Raw genomic sequence first — 22,562 nt, 5'->3', positions numbered from 1 at the left:
CTGCCCAAGGAAGTTATCTTTCACCATTCCAGTTCTGTCCTTCAGGTCAGAGGGAAAGCAGAACCCCACTAGAGAGTCTTCCTGGTTTCCAGCTACCAGTCCAGCAGGTGAGCCCTGGCTAGTCTAACTTGCCTGTGTATGAAAAACTTACATGGTTGGGCCTGTGCACAACATACCCTTTTGGTCTCCTCTTAAGGTGGTAAAATGTAACCAGTGGAGAATGATACGGGTTTCAAGTGTGGTAACCAAATGTTCACAATTTTCCAGAATGGTTTCAATTTCAAAGATTCTTTCCTACTATCAGATCAGCTTCCTGGTTTGGGGGTTTAAAAATTAGGTCACATGGTAGTGAATGCCTTTAAACTGAGAGGTCTGGGCCAGTGTGAACTAAGTGCGTAGACACAACTGACATTCCCAAAAGCTCCACAAAAAAGTATTTCAATGGAATATATCTTTTGGATAGAGGTACTACTTGAACTAGGAAAAATCACATGTACTTCTCTAGAGATGGTTAGAATAAGGCTTTATAAATTTATGGGACTATGATATGTCAGCAACAAGAGGAAGAAGGCATGGGAATAAGGAGAGAGGTTTGTAAGGAGCTCTACATGCCAAGTCCAGTCTTGCCTTTTAAGTTAACTTTTATGGCCCAGGTTTTGAGGATATTTAGGCTCTTTTCCATGCCAAGCTCCTGGTGAGCCCAAGGACATACTAAGGTGGGTAAATATTTTGCTCTCATATTCCAAATGCCCTTTATTTTCATGGGCAAGGAATTAGGGTCTAAGCCGCAAGAGGCAACACTGGGGAAATAACATCCCTGAGATCCTTACAAATGGAGGGATTTACCTACAGATGAAAAAAGACTTAAGGGACATATAAACCATCTGCAAACATATGGCCCCTATTGGAGCCTGATTAAAACTGTATCACACACACACACACACACACATACATTTATGAGAAAGTTGAAAACTGAATACCTGTTGGACATTTTATATTGTTTTCTTTTTTTTAATGTTTATTTTTTATTTTTTGAGAGAGAGAGAAAGAGCGCACACATGTGTGCAGTAAGGGAGGGGCAGAGAGATGGGGACAGAGCATCTGAAGCAGGCTCTGAGCTGACAGCAGGGGCTTGATCTAACTCACAAACCGTGAGATCTTTACCTGAAGTCAGACGCTTAACTGACGGAGTCACACAGGCACCCCAATATTAAGGAATTCTTAGTTTTTCTGTGTGGGCATACTACTATTGTGGTTGTTTTTAAAAAGTCTATCTTTTGGAGATACATACTAAAATATTTAGAAATAGGAGGTTAAGGGATTGTCTGGGTTTTGCTTTAGTATATAATCTAGTGGACATGGGGCAGTGAGAGTAGAAATGAAAAAAATTGGCCATGAGCTATTTGTTGAAGTTGGGTGATGGATACTCGTCAGTCCATTATACTACTTTACTTTTGTATTTTTTGAAAATTTCAGTAAGATTAAAAAAAAAAAAAAAAGCTATTGAAGTTAAGTGCCACCTCCCCAGGGCATAAGAATCCTGCCTCCCTGGTAAGCACATTTCAGCATAGTAGTCATAGGTTCCAGGTCTTCCAAAGTAGTTCTTTAAATATTCTGCCTTATTATCACCATAAGCCACTCAGATGTTGTAGAGTTTCATAATTAGCAACAAAGGCTTTGTCACAGATGTATCAAATCTTAGTACAAATCTTGGAACAGTTATCATGCAATGGAGAAAACTATGGGGAAGCACAGTGGTGGTTTGCTGTCTTAATAAACTTCATAAAGTGGTTTAAGAGGGCCTTATTTGCCCTTTTTGTTATAAATGCCCATATCTGCCTTCCTGTCCTCTGCTGCAGACTCTGTACGAACAGAGACAGATGGGATTAGCCAGGGCAAGAGAAGCATGGACTACTTCCAGATAGATCGTCTTCAAGGTCCAATCCATATATATTGCTTAAGGAAGGCATATAGCATCCAATACTCATTAAGTGTGATGGTTTTGGAAAATGTTTCCCTGGTTTCTTTCCACATTTCACTGTGTACCCTTATCTGCTTTGTTCTTTACCATATACACCCTATATTACCTCCTAGGAAAACGATCAGCATTATATAAGGCTAGTTCTTCAGGAAGATGTTTAGATTTCTCCCACACTCAAATGTAGCTCTCTCATTTCCTACAACTTAAAACAAATATTGTAAAAAAATTCTTGGCTCACTGGAGGTGCGAAATCATACACTTGTTAAGTATGTTTTATTTCTAGATTTCATTTTTTAAGCTTTGGATGTATTCACCTATTGCCAAAGCTAATAAACAACTCTGTTCCTTGTCCTAATTTATTATACTACTTCTGTTTGTCTATTGTTTCCTCTATGCCTAGTTAACTGTTGATTTTCCTTTCTGTCTGATAACAGCTGGAGACCCAGACTTTCAGCTTACTAAAGTACACAGATAAAATAAAGATGTCCTTTTATTGTTATTGCAGCTCTATTGGTATATTACAAGCTCTAGAATGGTGGAATGGGCAAAGAACACCACCAGTGAGATGGAACATGTATTCTTCTTTGGGTATTAAAGAGTAGAAATGAGGAATTAAATGGGTTGGCCAGTGGCAGGCAGACCATAAGCAAAAATTTTGAAAAAAAATATAAAGATAGCAAACATCTGCCAGAAATAAATTGAGTCCTGGGAATGACCATGAGGCTGAACTAGCATTCCCTACCCTTTCTGGAACTCTTGAGTTTATTTTTAAAGGTATTTCTAGACATCTTTTCTGGGAAGAGCCTGTCCTATAGCAGTATAGGAAACAAATCTTCCCAGTGATAAGATACTGATGTATTGCCTTTTAAAGTTTTATTCTTTTAACCTACCTCAATATATCCTGATTCTAAAAAAAAAAAAAAGTATACTAAGTCAGAATGTTAATAGATTTGGCTCCATTAATTTCTAAACCATAGAAGTGGCAAAGTGGAGGAGAAACAATTTTATTTTTGGCCTTTTATTATTCTAGCAATTTGGGGCTTCCACTCTTATTTCTAGATGGTTAACCCATTGATATCTTTATATCTGACTCCAACTGATGAAAACCATTCTAAAACATCAATAATCAATTCAGTTAAGACCAGGGTCCCTCTGTCCCCAAGACAGATCCTATAAAGAGGGGGAAAAGTCTCTATTATAGACACACATTGAGCCAACACCAAAAAGATGAAAAATTAGTCTTTGTCAAGCTAGGCAGGAGGAAGTTTCAGACTTGTAAAACCAAACCTGCAACCTACCTGCACCCACCTTCTGAACAGTAGAAATCATCCCTCTCCTCTACCCTCTGTAACCTAATTCTACTTTTTAAAAGGACATTTCCCCCCAGTTCCCACATCCAATAAATATCCAGTCTAAATTATTCTCCACCCAATTATTAAACTTTTTCACAAGCTCCATGGGGAAGATTTACCCTGAGACAAATAGCGAACAGAACGAGGGATTTTGGAAAAAGATAAAAAAGTACAAGGCAAAATGGTCCCAGTATCAGAAGTGAAAACATTCTGCTACCTGTGCAACTCAGTAATGAAGCAGGGAAAACCCAGCGTCAAGTTGGTGTGCATGAAGGAAATACTTGTAGTGAGACTGGGACACACTAAGACTCTCAGCTGTATTATGCACGGACTCGTGCTCAGAGAAGAAAGGGGTGGGTGTGAGGCAGCCTTATATTCCAGGGAAAATGGTGAGACTGGGGGATGCACTAGAATCATCAATTGAATCAAAATTCTTTACTCCTCCTTTCCAGTACTAAAGACGTGGGGCCAATGTCTGGCCTCTCCTTAGTACAATAAGGGGAAAGAACAGACATGAAGAGAGCAATAACTGTTTCCCAGCCCATGGTTTGGACCAGATCCTTAGCACTCTCTTCACCGAGACTAAAGGCCTGATTTCTGCCCAACCAATCCTCACCTCTCTTTGGGTCCTATGGTCATCCTCCCTGGCCCACCCTCACTACATCCCCCATCCCCCAACCTCAAGAACACAAAGCTTTTTAGTTCTTTGCCACAAGGTAATTAAAAAAATGTGGTTTCTTTGTTTAAACAGTTACTAAGTTGGTTCATCTTTTAGTAACAGACCTCCCCTCCCCTCCCCCACCCCTCAGTCTTGTATGATCACATCATCATCCTCGTCATCATCTTCCTCCTCCTCCTCCTCTTCATCCTCATCATCTTCTGGCAGTTCCTCCTCCTCCTCCTCCTCTTCTTCATCTAGACAAACCACCACCTCAGCTGGCTCAGGTAAACGAGAGTCAAACCAATCCAGTACCTGCTGGGTGCTAAGCCTTGATGCCTGACTCAGTTGAGGGATATCACTTTCCCGAAGCTGTTGGTGGGCTGCCCAGTACCTCTCCAAGGGTCGTATATCCGGTGGGGGTGGGGGGTTTGGCAAAGGTGGTGTCTCAGCCCATTCATTCAAGGAGCGGGTTGAAGGTGGGGGTGTGGGAATTGCTGGGTCCTGGAAACTAGGGGCACCAGGTACTGCGTTGTCCCGAAACCATTTTAGTTGCCCATGCTTCAAAGCATAGCGTGTGTCACCAAACCACTGAATAATCTCAGGCCGAGGTAAGCCAGTGATCTGTTCTAATTTATGGTAATCCTCACGCCGTGCCCATTGGCACTGTAAAAAGAAAGATTTGAGGATAGCCAGCTGCTCTTTGGTTTTGCGCTTGGTCTTTCGCTGGCGTTGCATATCTGGGGAAAGGTACTCTGCAGGGCCAACCCTACCTGGTACTGAGTTATGTCTTAGCCCCTGGGGCCAGGCTGGCTCCAGATGTGGGGGCAGTGCCTGTTCATTGGGTGACAGTGGCTGTGAGATACAGCCCAATGACTGGAGGGGTTTAGAGGTGGCAGTAGCTCCATTAGCCAGTACCTGGAAAGTGGAAGAGGTAGAGGAAGAAGAAGGAGTCATAATAGATGCTGACTCCTGCTTACAACTACTGGCAAGTAATGAGATTGGTGGGGGCTTATCCCGAGCACGTGGCTGGTGGACAGCTGTGGAGTGGTTCCAGGAAGCAGAACCTAGGCCATGTGACTGATTGGGACCCTTGCCTGCCTGCTCCTTAGAGAGGCCACTGCTTTGAAGATCCTGCCAAAAATCTGATTGGTGGGAGAATGTCCCACTGCCAGGTGCCATCAGGGGTTCCTTTGCTTTCTGGTGACTCAGCAGCTCTGAGGACTCCTCAGGCTCTACCTTCAATCCTTTCATCTGGGTAGGCTCGCTAAGAGTCAAGGGCACTATTCCAAGACCCATTTGTTCTGGAGGTGGCACTGGAGAAGGAGGCACCTCCTCAGGGGGCCGCCCTGCGTGATGAGTAAAAGAGAGAAGGGATTTGAAATGGAGCTGGTCCCGATGGTAGACCACTCGGGCTCGAGTCTCTTCTATTTCTTCAGATGACCAACTAATGCCACAGCGGAGGCGCTGGGCCATGAACCAAGTCTTGACTTTTTCCATCTGCAGCCCATAGCGTAAGCAGAGAAGAGCAATGTCTGCTAGACTGGGATAGGGAAAGTAGCTGAAGGTTTGTAGCAAGTGTTCATTGCCATCCAGCTCACTGGTCTGGGCTGCCTGGGTCCACACAAGCTGTAGCTCCTCGGAGATTGGAGGGAGGCAGATGAGCCCCGCAGGGGAGCTATTAAGACTGCTGGCCTCTTTATTAGGAGGCATGGTGCTTTCTGACTTGTGCCCTTCAGAGATAGCTGTAATAAGAAGAGAAACAGCTCAATCACTGGGGCTCCTCTTTCAGCCCATTGCTCATTTTCTGCCAAACAAAATGTTGGACTCCAATACAATCAACTGTCTATTGTGTACTGTTTTGGATTGCCTTTAAAGTGCTTTAAAAAAATTTCTCATTTAATTTTCATAACCTTAGGAGCCTGTTATAATTCCTATCATATGTATGGAAAAAAACGAAGTCCATAGAAGTTCATTACCCCAAGTCACGTGACTAGTGAAATCTGTCTTTAGAGGTTAAGGAGGAACACGCATCCTTATATTGCCTTTATTTTTCTGATGCAAACTCACTTCACCCTCTAAGATCATGGAACAGGAGTCACAAAATGGAAACTCAACCACAAAAACATGAAGTGCAGTAATCTCAGAACTGATGCAAATGCTTTAGCTCCTGACAATTTATGATTACCTCTAGAATGTGGAGACAGGGAATCCAAGAGAGGAATTTCTAGAAGGCAGGACAGATAGTACTGTCCTTCTGCCTAGCCCCTGCCCCCATTCCTTTTCTCTTCTTGGTGGTGAAGTCCTGCAGGCAGAGGAATGATAGTACCTTCAAGCCCTAAACCCAAATCTGCTAAGCTTTATTTTCTCTCTGTAGGATAATTGATAGGGTATCCGGGATAAATGGGGTTACTCCCCCTGGGTCTTTGGGGGTAGAGAGGGAACTGTTTCCACCTCAAGTCCTCCATGGCACAAAGGTTAGCCCCTCCCCCTCCCCCTCCCCCCTTTGTCTCTTCAACAGCTCAGTGTCTCTCAGGGGGAGTTGGGAAGAGCTCCTTCAGACTGTAACAGCTCCTCCACACAGGGCAGAGGGCCTGCAGCTCTTATCTCTGCAGCCCAGCTTTCTTCCCAGGGCCAGGTAGGCAGATTCATTAGGAATTGCAGCCAGGTCCTGCAAGCTCCCCAGCAGCACCACTGCTCCCAGGTCTGTGGGTATGGGGGCTGCAGGGAGAGGCCCTGACTCTGGCCTTCCTGAAACACCTGCTCAGGTTATTTCCCAGAAAGTTCTGTTGACCAAATTTTAACTCAGCTCCCTGTCTGGGCATTAGAAATAGAAACTCTTTAACACATCTGTTACCCTTTCCACTTAGAGGAATCCCACCCGAGTTTATAAATATTTACCTCTGATATGTTAAGGATGCGACAGGATTCCTATGTATATGCTACATGATGAACTGAGAAGAATCTCAAGCCCAGGAAGTTACAGTGCAGTGTGGTATCAAAGGATTTTATATGACAATTAGAAAAATTTGGTAGCATTTTGATGTGTCACCATTTACTTTTAAAAAGCAGATCTAATGAACCGAAGGCCATGCAGATCCTAAAGGCTATACAGCTTGAAGAGAACGTTAAGAGGGTAAACAGAGACAGCACAGCAGAGTGGATAGAAATATGATCCTTGAGTAAAGCCAACCTGCAGTTTGAATCCCAGTTCCGCCACTTACCAGCTATGTGATTTTGGACAAGTAGCTAAATGAGCTTTTGTTTCTTCATGTGTAAAAAATGCATACAGTGCCAAGTGTATGTAAAGTTATATATTTTTACCAAGCACCTACTATGCACTAGGTGTCCTGCGTAGGCAACGCCTAAAGCAGCTGTTGGGGTGGAGGCCTGGGGTGAGGCAGTTTTGAGATTAATTGCAGCTCCACCACTTCCTAGAATGCTGCTGTCCTTGGACAAATTATTTAACTTCACTAAGCCTTAGTTTCCCATCAGAAAAAAAGGTCAGAACAGCACCTTCCTTGCAAGTTTATGACTAAATTAAAAAAACGCAGTTGACATGATGCCTAGAACAAAGTAAAGGCTCAACAAATAGCTTTCCTCATGACTTCAGCCTCACAGGGTGATTCTGATATATGGTAATGCTCCTTTTCTAGACACAAGGAGGGAAATGCAGCCAAGGCTGAATTCTTTAAAATCCTTGTTTTCAATCTGTTTTTGCAGGGTCCTAATTCTAATGAGCAGTGGAAGAAACTAGGGTATATATGATTTTATGCTTTCCATATTTTGGGAGTTGGATAGAATTCCCGAATGGATTTTGTTGTTTAAAAAAAAAAAAAAAAAAGAAAGAAAGGATGAGAACAACAGCTTTAGGAGAATTGAATCCATAATTTGGATATAAATCCTTTTTGATTTCCAGATGAATTGCCAATTTAGTAGTAGCTCTACCTTCACCCTGTAGGTTCATCCCAGACACAGCTACATGGCCTATGAACAAATGCTTGCACAGCTAGGTGCTAAACTACCATTTAGACATTGTGGCCCACCAGGAACACCACCAATTTTAAGCTGGACAATACTTAATGACTGCAACACTTGACATCTACTAACCTTATTTGTGTCTTGTTTTTTAAGGACACAATAACATTTTAGATATGAGAAAAATGTAGCATAAGGAAGAAAGCAGTCCAGTGTAAGGATGAAGACTGCCAGACAGGAAATAAGGCAGGCACAGCTATAAGCCTTACAAGGAAGCATTTTGCTTTCATTCATGTGGGTTGCTATCCTCCAGATTCTCATGACATCAGTTTGATGTTTCAATATAACATGTAGTAATACAAATACCATATTTGGTGTACTATATACATCCAGTTTTCCAATTACACAAAACAAATTGTGGAAGACTTCCTGATATAGAATGGTGGCTTAAATTAAGGCACAGCTGTATAGCTACCTGGGGCCTCCCTGGAAGAATCTGCTTTGGCATAGGAAGAAGCTACAATCAGAGAGTGGCTCATGAGAGGTATTAACAAAGAGGGTAGGCCCCACAGTAATCAAAACCACCATGAAGGCACTATGGGGTCTTGTGTTCTTGTGCCTCCATTTGGAGAGGTTAGAAAAAGAAGGGAAATCAAAACTGGAGAAAAAAGGACTCCTGTGGGCAGAGATGGTAGTAATGGTGGGATTATCAATTCTGAATAATTACTAAATTTGATCCTTATTGAGTATGTTGGATTTGCCCTATTGCTACTTTAAGTAGCTAATAAAAAATATAATCAGAAAAACAGAGACAGGATATCACCCCTCTTTCCCTTTGGGCTTTCCATGCCCGTGGACAGATGGAAGAAAAGAATGGACTGCCTTAAACTTCATGTAGGTGTCCATACAATCCTAGGAAAAAGGTGTTCACAACTTTAGGCTTGATCTTATTAGGCTTATGGTTAAAGCAGGAGACAGTTCAAATGAGAGACTAGATATGATCCTGCGTAAATTCCCTAAATCTTTATTCACAGAACTGCAGTGCTGCCTGAAATGTGTTTTGGTGATAGTTTTAAGGGCCTTAAAGAATTTTTAGTGGTATTCAACTTACATGTTTCTCAACTTTTTGGGTCATGAACTTCTTTGGGAATCAGATAAAGGTATGGACCCTCAGAAAGTTATGACTACCCGCCCCCCCCAATAAACATCCATATATATATATACAATCTCAGAGGGCTCACTGCCCAGAAGCCCAGGTTACGAACCTCTGCCTTATGTCCTCCCAACTGAATAAAAAGGCAGCGGTGGTAATTGCTTAAAGAGGAACATACATCTTGATGTGAATGAATGGAAAGAGTGGATGGAAAGACTCAGGAGAATTTAAATAGGTCTAGAAGGGACTGGGTATTGGTGATACTAGTTGGAGATAGTGGAAGGGAGGGGTGTTCAGCTGGGCCAGGAGCCTGGCTTAACCCACTGGATTATATGACCAATACCCACAGTGTGCTACATCCTAGAGCCTGGTAGGCTACTCTCTAGTGTGCCAAAATCATCTGCTTCTTTCAGCTGCCCTGTGTGCTTGGGCCAAGTTGTATATGATTCCAAACCTGTTTATGCCTGTTGTATTTTTTATTTATATAACATAATTAAATATCACATAAACCTATGAAAAACTAGTGCATTAAAAATTGTTTCTATGAAAACAAAGTCAAATGCTTTGGAAAGACATAATACAACAAGTGTACAATTGTTGAGTTGGGAATGGTAGGCAACTGTAAAAGATTGGAGGGGCAGGGGACTTAAAAATCTCAAAAGTATTCTACATTCAGATTGCTTCAAAAGTGTTTAGATTCTCACTCCATTTTAAATAAACCAAATCTGGAAATCATAGATGATGAGAGGCAGTGGCACATTAGAATTACCTGGGAAATTTAAACCAGGGAACCTTCCTCCTCATTCTGACTTAATTAGTCTGGACTGGGGCTCAGGCATCAGTACTTTTAAAAGTTCTCAGGGTGCAGCCAGATTTGAGATTTGCTTGTGTAGTTTATACCAGAAAGGCAGTTGGGAACTCCAGTCAGCAGACTTATAAAGAAAACGCCTGGATATTACCCCAAAAGATTGGTGAAATGAATATACTTTTAATGACAATGCTTAAGAGATGTATGCATCATTTAAAAACTTCCCAAGTTTAACTGGCTTTTTTTTTTTTTTTTTCCCAATCATTGCCATCTACCTGTCCTAATCATATAATATAAAAGGGCTTCAAATGTATGGTGAGAAGGAGGGTTTGTATGATAAAAGATCTCCTGATCTGGGCCCACATTACCAAACAGGTCTCAGCTTGAGTCTTCTTTCAGTTTAGAAGTCTCATATTAGGACGCAAAACCAGGAACCTCTGAGGATTTGGGTTCTTTTTCCTGGTTTGTTTTCTGAGTATGGCTGGGTAGGGGGGTCAGGGGCAGTTTCTCCCAAACCTTTCATTCCCAAAGACCACTGCTCCCCAGAAGTAAGGCCAGATTTCTGTACGTGTGCTGAGGTCGCCAGGAGGTAGTCGTGGGGGGGAGGTGAAGGCCTGGGAAGGAAACGTTTCTCCTATCCTCCATTTCGCAGGCAGTCTACAAGGCTCCAAACTGGGTCAGAGAACAAAAAGTTGCTGCACTTGGGGCGATGAGCCCCAGGGAGCAGGCGAATCTCAATCCTCCCCTCGCCGAGACCGTCCCAATCCAGCCTTCCCCTCCTCCCTACACACCCACTCACCCTCCCCCAGTTACAACAGGGAACCGAAAAGTCCAGAGGAGAAAGAGAGAACCAGGCGACTTCGAGCCTAGAATCCTCCTCCCCCCAGCGCGGGGATGGGGCTCCGGAGGTCGGAGATCGTACAGGGGCTAGGAGGGGAAGTCGAAGGGGCTGGGGATCACTCACCGCGGTCCGGCCCGGGCGGCGGCTCCCAGCCTCGCACCATGGGCCGGGGGGAAAGGGGGAGAAAGGGCAGGGGGCCTCCGGGGTGGGAGTGGGGTTCCCGCCCGGTGCGGCCTGCTCCAAGCCCACCCGCGCGGAGGGCCGGGACCGGGACTGCCCCCCCTGTCCCCGAGAGCGCGCCCGTCTAAGCCCAACCCTGCTCGAGCGAGTTGGGGGCGGGGCGGATGGGTGGGGGGTGCTCCAGGGGCGGTGCCAAGGTGGCCCGAGTCCGGATTGGTAGACGCAGGCAGGCGGACACTGGCGGAACGCACTGGGCCGACCATTGGCTGCGTGAGTCTCGGCTGAAGTCGGCTATTGGCTGCGTCGGCTTCAGCCGGGGTGGCTATTGGCTGCGTGGGGCAGGGAAGATGTCCCCCGGGGCCAGGGTGCTGTGAATGGTACCTCCCCCCGCCTTCGACCTTTCCGCGCCGGACCTTCGGAGCACTGCGAGCCCTGGTCGTCCCGAAATTCCCCTGGGAATTCACAGCAGTTTGTTGAATTGCCTTACAATTATTCCCTATTTGTTCTTCCTGAAGGAAGACTTTTTTCAGCACCCCCTTGTCAGACTTACGCACGAGCTGAGCCGCGCCCGCCCAGCCGAGGGCCCAACCGCCGTCAGCAGCGTCGTTGTAAATGTAGCGCCTAGAGCAACCGGGAACTTGTTCTACAGATGGATCAAATGTCTTGCCACCTGAAAGACGAGGATCCTAGCTGTCCGGCGCCTTCGGAACACTGCACAGGTGTTCCCAAAGACGAAGTGTCAGAAGGGGGCACCTGTTTGGGACCTACCAGATCCCCAGGTCCCCTTTCTGTCCCAGTGAAGAGGACCTGGAACTCCACCTCATATCTGGGGACCTTGGTTTTCTCTTGTCTAGAGAGGGATGGCAATGAAATGGACTTTTCACCAAAGTGGTAGTCCACACCCCGAAGTTCTGGGCCAAATTTTGTATATTTAGGATTCTCCGTCTTTGACTAAAACTTGGGAATGGTACTTTCTGAAGTGATTCTTTTGTTCTCACGCTGGTCTTTGAAACTGTCTTCTTGCCTATTTAGGTCACTTAATAGCTTATATAGCCACAGTAATTTATAAAAAAATTTCAGACTTTGCCCTGTATTCCGCAGATAGACCTCACCCCTCTCTATATACTCCCCCAAAACACCACTACTCATTATTACTCCAATTTAAGGTCTAGAGCTCTTTCAAGGTTGTCAGAATTCAGAAATTTATTTCCTAGATAAGAAAGAAAGAAAGAAAGAAAGAAAGAAAGAAAGAAAATTTATTTCCTCTTCAGCATTGAGCCCTATTTTATGTTACTATCCCTGTATTTACCCCTGCCTGCCCCCAGCCCCATTACATTTAATAAAACTAAACTTCTAAGAGCCAGCCCTACATCCTTAAAACTGGTATCCGGCAAAAACATCATAGGAGTAAAAAAAGCAAAGATATATATACTCAGATTTAGAGTTAGAAACTTCTGATCCCTCAGGGTTTAAGCCAGGGCTGGTGGTATATACAAAGTTTGTCCTAAATCATGACTACTACAATGCCCCAATGGTTTGTAAGTGATGAAAGGAAAAGTGAAACATTGTAGGCAGCAGCAGCCCTCAGTTTTCAGTGGAGAGGTTGTTCTTTCATAATCTAAAAAAATAACAAGACTGGGTTGTCTGGTTGACATGCTTATCTGGCTGGAAAGCCAGGCAGGCAATGTCTGTGGGAACGTAGTGCCAGTCCCTAGAGGATTCAATTAGGCATTCTGGGCATCACTGATCATGGGCTTGGAAATATGAAAGATGGACAAATGTGCCACCTTTCAATTCTCAGAAACACGCTCCTGAGACAGAAGTAGGGAGCAGAATTGAAGACAGGTTTAGGAGAAGGAAAATCCAAGGACAGAAGAAACTCCTCTGCCCTAGTTTTGGAGTACAGGCTGAAGCCTCCCTCTTTGATGTGGATTTCACCCTAAAGATTTAGAAGATGGAGTGTCCTGTGGTGGGGATTGGAAGAGAGGAAGAGATCCAGGCTGACAATATCAGAGAAAGGAGGGCCTCACCTTTAGCAAGACACTAACCCTCCCAGCTCTTCCTGGGACTAGTGCAGAAGAGTGGGGACTCATGTTATCCTCAATGTAGAGATGTTAATCCCCCATCTTTGGTGAAAATTCTGTTTCTGTTTGCATGGTTCAGATACTAGCAGGACTGACAGACACATTTACCCTATAGGTAAAGAAACTGAACTTTTAGGGCCATCCCTTGCACAGACCTCTTCTAAAGCACTGTAGGTGCACTAGAGCCCCAGCAATGTGATAATGTGGTCATGGCTTTTTGTAAATTTTGAAAAAAATATTTAAACTGCAATTGGTTAAGATTGAGGTCCCTTTTCTTTCTGACTTCCCCTCCATTACACTTCTTCTTTTGTCAGGTGGCAGTGGAAATGCCATGGATATTTGGGGATTGGCTAGGGAAGTTAATTTGAGGATACATTTAGTTTGGGGTTAGTAGTTTATTAGTAAGTAGTTTAATATTAAGCATAGTGTTATAGGCTGAATGGTGTTGCCCCCCCCCTCCATTCATATAGTAAAGTCCTAATTCCTAGTACTTTAGAATGTAAGTTTATTTGGAAGTAAGGTCTATAAAGAGGTAATTAAGTTAAAATGAAGTCTTCAGGGTGAGTCCTAACCCAGTATGACTGGTGTCTTTACAATAGGAAATTTGGACACAGACATGAACATAGGAAAGACCATGAGAAGCTAGGGAGAAGATGTCTGTCTATAAGCCAAGGAGGGGAACCTCAGAATCAAGTCAACTCTGCCAATGCCTTGATCTCAGACTTCTATCCTCTACACTGTGGGAGAATTTCTGTTTAAGCTACCCAGTCTGTTGTATTTTGTATGGCAACTCCAGCAGACTAATACATATAACTTCTAGGTATAATTCTAATGTCAACAATTCAGAGTATATGGCATTAATCATTACAAATTTGAAGTGCTCTGAAATTTTACACCACAAATATCAAAGAAATTTGAGTGTTTTCTTCAAGTTTGACAAAAATGCTAAAAATTATGACATTACCACTTATAAAGTGCGAAGGCGAACATTTTCTAAATCACTAAGAATTTTTAAAAAGTGATCATGTAGAAGACTGAATTACCTTTCTATACTCCTTATAGAAAACATTATATATATAAGCATCATATGAAAAAATATTAAAGAGCATGCAGCCAAAAACAAAATTGTAAAAAAATATGTTAAGTAGACACTTAAAAAATTGTGTTATTTTTCTTGATTTTATGTTATATTTGTCAGCTCTTTAAAAATTATAATTTAGGGGCACCTGGGGGGCTCAGTCGGTTAAGCGTCCGACTTCAGCTCAGGTCATGATCTCACAGTTTGTGAGTCTGAGCCCTGCGTCAGGCTCTGGAGCCTGCTTCAGATTCCGTGTCTCCCTTTCTCTCTGCCCCTCCCCTGCTCACACTCTGTCTCTCTCTCTCTCTCTCAAAAAATAAACAGTAAAAAAATTTAAAAAAAAAATAAAAATTATAATTTATATTTTCTCATTCTAAAGCACTTTCATTGTTGGGCCTAATGCATTTATGTTTCTTTTCAAAAGGCTCTGAAAGTTGTATGTTTCAAGCACCCAAAAACTTCGATCTACCTCTGGGACTACCCAAATGGATATGGTGAGTTTCTGCCTCATTTAGGGGAACCATGCTCCACTGTTCTGTGCCTTGTTTCCTAAGAAATACAAAAGCTGAGTGCTAACCAATCAGAACTGCAAGTCTTGAGGAACTGGGATATCAAAAGCTGCAGTGAAGGAGTTTGTGAAAGAAGGATTTCAGAAAGACCTACCACTAAACTAAGATGTGAGACGTCTGGAAAGACATTAGGGCCACAGAGGGACCTTAGGCAATAAGCCATGGAGAAAACTTCTGCAACGCCCCCACTTACCTCTCCTTGGGTGTCTGCTCTTCATGCTGACTCTACCCTTTAGCCTATCTGGTTTCACAATATAAGTATGGGTGCTCTGCAGTGACATCACAACTTGGCCATTATGATGTAATGCAGAGGCCTCTGATTCTTCTCAGGCTAGGGCTTCCCTATTAGAAACGTCTCGTTACTTTGTGGGTAATTGAATTTTCTCATCGTTCAGGTGATGTGGAAATCAATTTTATGTTAGAACTTAAATTTTTTCAAGGATACCTCACTTTAATCTATTGTTCCATTCCGGATTAGACAGAGGTCCTTGCTTTCCCTCTCCATCGTATTTCTCATCTTTTGCCTTAGGGTTGCCCTTGATAGAGAAAAGGGCTTTCCTCTTCCCTCCAGTGCTTAAGGAGAAATGTAACTTAGATTGCCTCCTTAAGTAAGAATAGCCACCCCACCCCATCCAACGGGAAACTTAGGGCTTCTACCCAAGCAGTACCCTTTAACTGCACCAGGAATTGGCACTGGGTGCCAGGGAACTAAAGCTGGACCCTCATAACTTTCCCACCACTACCCAAAATGGTGGTAGGATTATACCGGGGTGTCTTATACCAGGGCTGTCCAACTCCTCCATATCTTCTGCCCATCCAACTTTTGCATAGCAATAGGACACCAGCAAATAGAGAAATGAGATGACCAAGAAATGGGGGTTGGGAGAGAGGAATCTTGCCTCTGGGTTTCTTGCCACCCTCCACCCCAAACAAACAATTTCTCAATATTATATGATATACTTTCATATTTTGACTTTATTTCACATATGAGGTCTTTTATCCAGAAGGAAGGGTAGTTGCATGTGGAAGCTGAAGTGAGGCACAGAACTAGTGGGTTTGGGGCCTAGTGAACATGGCTACACTGTGAACGGTATGAGGATGCTCTGGGAGGGCCTGATGAGAACAGTGGTTTGGGGGAATTCACAAAGCAAACTTTAATTTCCTCTCCAGGTTAGTCAATGGGTGGATTATACCATGTTTTTAGCAACTTCACTGTTCCTCAGCAATATCACCCAAAGAAGTGCCAAGACTGGGAAAACAAAGAAAACTACAAGTGCCTTTTGTTTCTTTTCATGCCTGGATGGGGAAGGGAATGGAAAGTAGCAGGAGAAAATGAAACATTTCTGATATTATCCCTTGCCATGAAAAATCGCAGATCTGACTATGTAGAGGCCTGTTTTATAGCCCAGGAATGGCATGTGTGCAGAAAGGTTGAGGGTAAGCCCCATCTTGAGCTGCACTAACAAATTCTCTGACCCTGCTGAAATCACTTCTCATCTCTGGACCTGTGTCCTCATCTGTAGTGGAGCATGGACCCAGTAATCTCCAAAGACAAGTTTTTCCTGGTCTCTGATTCTATGATCTTTGGATTGCAAGGATCCAGTGAAGCTCCAGAGAAACACAGGTGTTAGAAGCAAGAAAATGTGGGAGTTAGATTGGAGAGTTCAGAAGTTATGGCTTATTGTGGCAATAAATGATGCGCTACATTCATAAAGAGAAACAAAAGAACAAGGAAGGCTATCAGACAGCTAAGTGTAGGAAGATATCTAAGGTCTGGATAGGAGAAACAGGCAAAGTGGTCCAGCTGTGTTGCTTCAAGGACCCAAGCCCCTGACCAGCGTAAGGTTTTTTCTTATATAACACTTCCTCGTCTATGGCTGACATGTTATATACACCAAATTGCTCCTGTTCATATAGTCATCAGCCTTTAGGGGAAAGTCCCTATCCCAATGCCTAACACATACCTTCCTAAAGATTTCATCAAACTCCTAGTGTTTCCCATATCAGATTAGACTGTCAGTTTACTCCCAGGCCCTGGGGCAGCTCTATATGGGAAAACTAGAAGATTCATGTGTTGGCTCCATAAAGCTGAGAATGGGGGATGGGTGAGCCATGGTACTTCTTACTGAGAAAGCTCAGGGAAAAATGGATTATTCTTCATTCCATCTCCAACCAGTTTACGTTTATCTACTCAGTAATACCAGGGCTTGTAGAGAGGGTCCAGGCACAGACCATTCAGCAATTGTCCTAGTCAGGGATACTTTCTAGTGGAAACTTTAGGGATTGGTCAGTTCAAAACTATTTGGGGGAGTGGAAAGGGGCATAACACACCAACACGTGTAGAGAGTTGGTTAGGGCCAGGAGAGAATCCCAATGTATGGAAAAGCTTGAGTTCAGGTGGGCTCCCAAGTTCTCTAGCAGGCAGGCAGGATGGTCCCTTGCTGATTCTGCAGAGCTGGGACACTGGTACAGGAGACAGCAGCAAGCTCCTGGATGGAATTGGGACCCCTCAGTGCTTTGCCTTCTCTATGCCAGTTCAGGAGACTGGGAGGATAGGAAGGCAGAGCAGTTAGAAACTGTGGTCTTTTCCTAATAAGAGACTATATATGGCAAAGTTGTCAGTTTTGTTTTTAAAGGAAGAACTATAATCAAATGGTTATGCACAGAACCTCTGGAGATATCTTGAGTTCACAATCCCAGCTATGCCATTTACTAGCTATGTGATCTTGAACAAATTACTGAGCTTTTGTGAGCTGTTTCCTAAGCTCTAAAATAGGGATATTACTCAACTGATAGGGTTGTTTTGAGGGTTGTATTGCATGCAAGACACCAGATTTTAGCAGATAAGTAAATGTGAGCTATTATGATTGTTAATACAACATAATAATAATGCATACACATTAGGCAAGAGATTATTATACACTGAGCCTCAACCCAGTCTCCCTCTCCATCAACCTCCCTTGGGCTCTTCATTGATGACTAAAAAGCACATTGCTTTGTGGCTTCTAGCAGTTTCTTTCTTCACTCTGCTGGTACTTTGACCTGAAGGTGTTCCACAAGATGCATGAAATCCTTTGTTTTCTTCATTAGATAAGGATGATGTTTAAGCCAGCATTTCTTTGAGAAGTGACTTGGAGTTCCTCTCTTTCACCCATCTTCCTTCAAAGGACTAAGGCTTTGGACAGGAGGGGCAGGGTAACTAGCCCCCATACTGTGTTCTAAATGCATGTATGGGCTTTTGTGCATGCACTCTCTTAGTAATAAGGAGGAGGGGGATTCAGAAATTTTTGAGAAATTAGTTAACAGATAGAAAAGGGTGCAGGGAGCTGGTTACCTGGGAGCAGTTGTTCATGTGCATCAGGAACTGCTTCTTTTCCCTCTTCTCCTTTCTAGAAGACTGTCAAGAAGGAGCCTGAGGGAGGAAGGTGGATCAACCATGGTCTTGGAGAAAAGGAAGTGGGTTCTCCACCCCTTCTGGAGGGAGAAGGAACAGCAGAGATCAACAAGAATGAAGAGGGAGACAAATGGAAAAGAGAAAACGAAGGTAAATACCCTATATGCTAAAAGAGTGAAAGTGATGAGAGAGAGAAACAAACAAAAAGGCAAAGAGCTTAGGAATAGGGTAACAGGAAAGGAAAAACTACCAGTAGAGGTTAACCAGGAGGGGAGACCTAAGGCATGACTGTGAATGGGTAGAAGAGTCCTGCTTTCCCATTTCACTTGCTCAGGGTATAGAACACACTGCCATCTTCTGGTGCCACTTAATTATTCAGTAGCTTTGTTTTTTTATTTGAAATGTTCTCCATTTCTTATATCCATAATTCTTTATCCTCAAGAGAGCCTCAACATTGTTTCCTTTCATCTCTGGGGCTCCCAAACATCATTTTCCCCAACAGAGATGCACCTACTCAAAGCTGTCTCAGAGCACCTAGACTGGGAGTCTGTGGGGGCAAGAGCAAAAGGCAAGGGGCAGAGGATGAGCTGCAGTTTGAAAAAGGTGTTGGAATACCATAAGGCTGCAAGCTGGTTATGGGATGCTTATTGGCCTCTGGAGTATCTGTGTCAAAAACTGGAGGACACATCCTTGGCCTCAATCCAATGCTGGGATGCTTTGTGTTCTGACCTGTGGTACTCCAACTGTAGGTTGGAGAATGTGGCTTCTCATCCACACTCTGCCACTCAGTAGATCATAAAATGTCAGAGCAAGAATCGGCTGTATGAGATCACTTAATCAAAATCTAATTTCCCAAGTTGGAGACTGGGGCCCAGAGAGGTGAAGTAACATTGCCCAAAGTAATACAGCTAGTCAGTGACTCTTTCCTTCTGAGGCAGAATTAGAGTGATTCTTGTGACTCATTGTTCCTTGACAAATGCATTCCATAAAGTGCTTAGGGGTCATTAAAAGGCACCCCAGAAAGGTAAGGCTGGCATTTTTCTGGAAGCCCCTGAGTGTACCAACTCCTCAGGCACGACATTATTTGGCTACAAGGACAGGCCTGGAGTTGGTTTTGCCTTCATTTTAATCCCCAGGACTGCCTGGGGGCGGCGGGGGTCTGCCATCACTCCCCAGCCAGTCAGGGGAGAATGAAGCCTGGGATCTTCGGGAATAACAGGGGACTTATCCTGGGACTTAAGCAAGGCAATTATGGCTGAGTTAAAGCTTAGGATGAGCAGGGCTAGGGACCTGAGGTGGCAAAGGCGGGTAAGAGAGGGAATAAGCTGGCACTCCAAATGACTTCAGTAGGGTGGGCTCATATTTCAAACATAATACTTCCTCAATCCCAAAGAGATAACCTTAACCTTCAGCTTCCTAGGCCTGACGAACCCACTTACTTTCTCCCAGTGCCAGCTCACGGAATAGGACATCATCATCAACCCCCATCTTGGCTTTTTTTTTCCTAATCCCCCCAGAGCCTTTTCTGGTTTTCTTTCCTATATGCGTTGGGTTGCTATCACTCACATCCAACTAATGTTTTACACCACCTCCCAACCTTCCTCGATTCCGCCCACTCCCACACCCCTTTGAATTCTCCCGTCCTCCTCGCCCTCCCCCACTTGACTCTCTCGGACAGCTCCCAGCCAATTTCGGTTTCTTTCGTTCTTCCCAGCCAAATCTTCGGGCTCCCCCGGCCCCTGGGTTCCTTTGCTTTTTGCGCCGTCGGCCGCAGGAGTCTCAGATAAAGTGGATCCAGCCCTGAGGCTCCGGGGCTCCGCCACTCCCGGGGTGCTCGGGCCCCCGTAGAGCATAGTCACGGCCGCCGTTGTTGTCCCAGAACTCGTGGCCGGTCACGCGGTAGCGCAAGGCGAAAAGCAGGGCGCCCCCAATGGGTGGCGCCGGAAGGCGGAAGGCGAAGCGATCCGCGCGCGGCGGGGGCGGGGCCGGACCGGCGTAGGAGGCGGGGGCCTCGCGTTGGCTCCGCCAGCCGTCAGCGCTCCAGCGCACACTCACGCGCTTCTCGTAGGCAAGGTCCAGCACACGCGCGCTCCCGGCCACGCCCAGCGGTCCCGCCTCGGCGCGTTCCAGGCAGATGCGCTGCGCCTGCAAGCGGGCGGCGAAGCCGGGCTCGCTGGCCGGCTCTAGGGCGGCGCGCGCCTCCTGAGGGGGTGGGGAGGAGAGGAGAGACAGGGGGCGGGGTCAGGGTGAGGCACTGGACCAATCCGAAGCGGACCCCGGCGTCCAGCAGTCGGAGTGGAGCCCAGCTGGGAGAGTGGCACCAAAAGGGATGAGCGAGAACAAGCCTAGGGTTGGGAATGGAGATGGGTGTTCCTTGCTAAATCGGCCGCCTGCTGCGACCGGGTAGGGGAGGTGCCGGGGAAGGGGCGTGCCGATGCCGCCCGCCTACCTGGAGGCCGCGGGCGCGAGGCTGGCACGGCGCGAAGTGGCGGAGGGCGTCTCTCTGCAGCTGAACTTGCACGTGGCGGGGCACCCGGGGCAACTCTCCGGGGCGGAAGCGGCGCACCGCGGCCAGCTCCAGCCCAAGCGCGTCGGCGAAACGCACTCTCTTGCGGGTGTCGGGGCTGCGGCTGCGAGGCACCCGAACTCCGCCGCCTCCGGCTGGCGCAGAGAGGGCCCGGCGACCCCGACTCGGAGCGTGAGCTCGGGACCGGGCCCCGAGGCGCGTCCCGCCCTCGCCTGGCTCCACCTCCGGCTCCTCCTCGAGGCTGGGCCGCTGGCTGCGGTAGTAGGCACGCTCCGTCAGCGCGGCTATGAAGCTCAGGTTGCGCGGGATGTCGGTGCGGGGGGGCCGCTCTCGAGACATGGCACCCCCCGCCCTGGCGGAGCCCGCCCGCAGCGCCGCGGCGCTGCCCTGCCTTCTCTCGCCCGACCGCCCGGCGTCCTCGCTGGAGCTGCCCCTCGCGGTTGCGTACTCTCCTTGCTGTCACCTCCAGGATCCCCCACCTCCTGTAGCTCTGCCTCCCCTCCGTGACTACCTTTCCTCCCGCTCTGGCCGTCAGCTCCCAGGGTTTTGGACCATCATCTCTTGCCTCCTGCGAACTGTCTGCTCTGAGCGTGCGCTCAGCGGCGCTCACCCTCTGGTCCCGCGGCCCTCTCGGTCCCGGCTCCCGCCCACAGTCCTCTGACAGGTGGCTCCCCATCTGTCTTCGCTGCTTTACCAGGGGGCGGGGATCTACCCTTTCGGTCCTGAGTGAGACCACTCAGGTTTTTTGTTTTTAAACGGCCTCAACCTCTCCGGCACAGGAAGAGTTAATGCTGGGAGACCAGAGTAACCTTTCCTTTTCTTGCAGAGGATGGTTCAAAATACCCAGTGTGTGACTTTCTCTTCAGGGCTCACCGTTTTCTTTTCTAAATCCTAGGCTCCAGGTTTGGGAGCGAGGGTGACAGTGGGTGCACAGAAGGGAGGGTCATGAAAACTAGGTAGTATCTCAAATAGCTGAGATGTGACCCTCAAAAGGGTGGGGTGGTCAATTGGAAAAGAGTTCTGAACTGAGTTGTGGGAAAACGCTCTGGTCTCACCTCTGATGATATTTTGCTGTGTGACCTTGAGCAAGGCATAACTTCTCTGGACCTCAGTTTTCTCATCTGTGAAAAAGTGGATTAGAGTTCTGATCTCTAACCCCACTGCAAGGCCTTTGAGGGTAGAGGGTGTGTCTGATTCCTGGTCAGTTACAGCACATACTAGGCTCTCAAATTATTGAATGAATGGACACACAACTCTTTTGGAGCTACAACTGTGGGGTTCTAGTTCCAGTGGGAGCTTCCAACAGGGGCACAGAGCTGGCTTTTTTTCTCCTTCATTTTGTTCTACATTAGTGAAAAAAGATGTGAAGTATTTTGTATAGTTTTTTTCCCCTAAATTCCGATTTTTTTTTTTTTAGGTTTATTTAGTTATTTTGAGAGAGAGAGAGTGCAAGCAGGGGAGAGGCAGAGAGAAAATCCCAAATATTCATCGAATCCCCTAAATTCCCTACTGATTTTGTATAACACTTACAATGTACTAGGTACAGTTTTAAGAGTTTTACAAATATTAACCCATATAAACAGCCATCAAAATAGCAGGGAGTATTATTATGCCTACTTGACAGATGAGAAAATTGAGGGAGAGAGGAGATAGGACTCTTGTCCTGGGTCATGTACATAATAATTGAGGAGCTGGGATTAGAACATCAGCAGTCCAGCTCTAGAGCCCACTCTCGTACCCACTTGGTTCTATAAGATTAAAACATTTAGTAGTAGTAGTTAACATCTTCAGAGTATTGTAATGAGGAATCTTAGAGTAGAAATGGACTTTCTTTTTTTTTTTTTTTAATGTTTATTTTTCAGAGAGAGAGACATCAAGTGGGAAAGGGCAGAGAGAGAGAGAGAGAGAGAGAGAGAGACAGTATCTGAAGCAGGCTCCAGAAACCTTGAGATCCTGACC

At 45.5% G+C, this 22,562-nt stretch overlaps 3 protein-coding genes across 8 annotated transcripts in view; 1 reads left to right on the top strand and 2 right to left on the bottom strand.

Moving 5' to 3' along the window:
• RNF212B (ring finger protein 212B) overlaps positions 1 to 11,921 on the top strand; it is a 39,301-nt gene extending 27,380 nt beyond the window's left edge. For 2 of the 4 annotated variants that reach the window (XM_049613088.1, XM_049613087.1), the window contains one exon: positions 33 to 2,478. In XM_049613088.1, coding sequence (XP_049469045.1) covers positions 33 to 127 — 95 coding nt within the window. In that variant the 3' untranslated portion in view covers positions 128 to 2,478. Of the gene's footprint in view, positions 1 to 32; positions 2,479 to 11,466 lie in introns of those variants that run through there. The other 2 variants (XM_049613089.1, XM_049613090.1) reach the window with 2 other exon arrangements.
• On the bottom strand, positions 1,486 to 14,971 carry HOMEZ (homeobox and leucine zipper encoding). 3 transcript variants are annotated; one of them, XM_049613084.1, is made up of 2 exons: positions 14,876 to 14,971; positions 1,486 to 5,736 (listed from the first exon to the last, which is right to left on the bottom strand). In XM_049613084.1, exons 1-2 carry the CDS (start codon positions 14,961 to 14,963, stop codon positions 4,139 to 4,141), a joined length of 1,686 nt encoding a protein of 561 aa, XP_049469041.1. In that variant the 5' UTR covers positions 14,964 to 14,971; the 3' UTR covers positions 1,486 to 4,138. The 3 variants fall into 3 exon arrangements, with proteins under 3 accessions (XP_049469041.1, XP_049469043.1, XP_049469042.1); XM_049613086.1 differs by lacking the exon at positions 14,876 to 14,971 and adding an exon at positions 11,502 to 11,585; XM_049613085.1 differs by lacking the exon at positions 14,876 to 14,971 and adding an exon at positions 10,895 to 11,090.
• A 668-nt stretch (positions 14,972 to 15,639) lies between these two features.
• PPP1R3E (protein phosphatase 1 regulatory subunit 3E) lies at positions 15,640 to 21,339 on the bottom strand. Its single transcript, XM_049613091.1, has 2 exons — positions 20,526 to 21,339; positions 15,640 to 20,278 (listed from the first exon to the last, which is right to left on the bottom strand). Exons 1-2 carry the CDS (start codon positions 20,940 to 20,942, stop codon positions 19,856 to 19,858), a joined length of 840 nt encoding a protein of 279 aa, XP_049469048.1. The 5' UTR covers positions 20,943 to 21,339; the 3' UTR covers positions 15,640 to 19,855.
• Positions 21,340 to 22,562: the final 1,223 nt, after the last annotated feature.

Source organism: Panthera uncia (assembly GCF_023721935.1).
Source record: "Panthera uncia isolate 11264 chromosome B3 unlocalized genomic scaffold, Puncia_PCG_1.0 HiC_scaffold_1, whole genome shotgun sequence".
NCBI lineage: Eukaryota > Metazoa > Chordata > Mammalia > Carnivora > Felidae > Panthera > Panthera uncia.
Note: the sequence above shows the minus strand (reverse complement) of the source record. Positions and strands in the feature narration are given on the sequence as shown.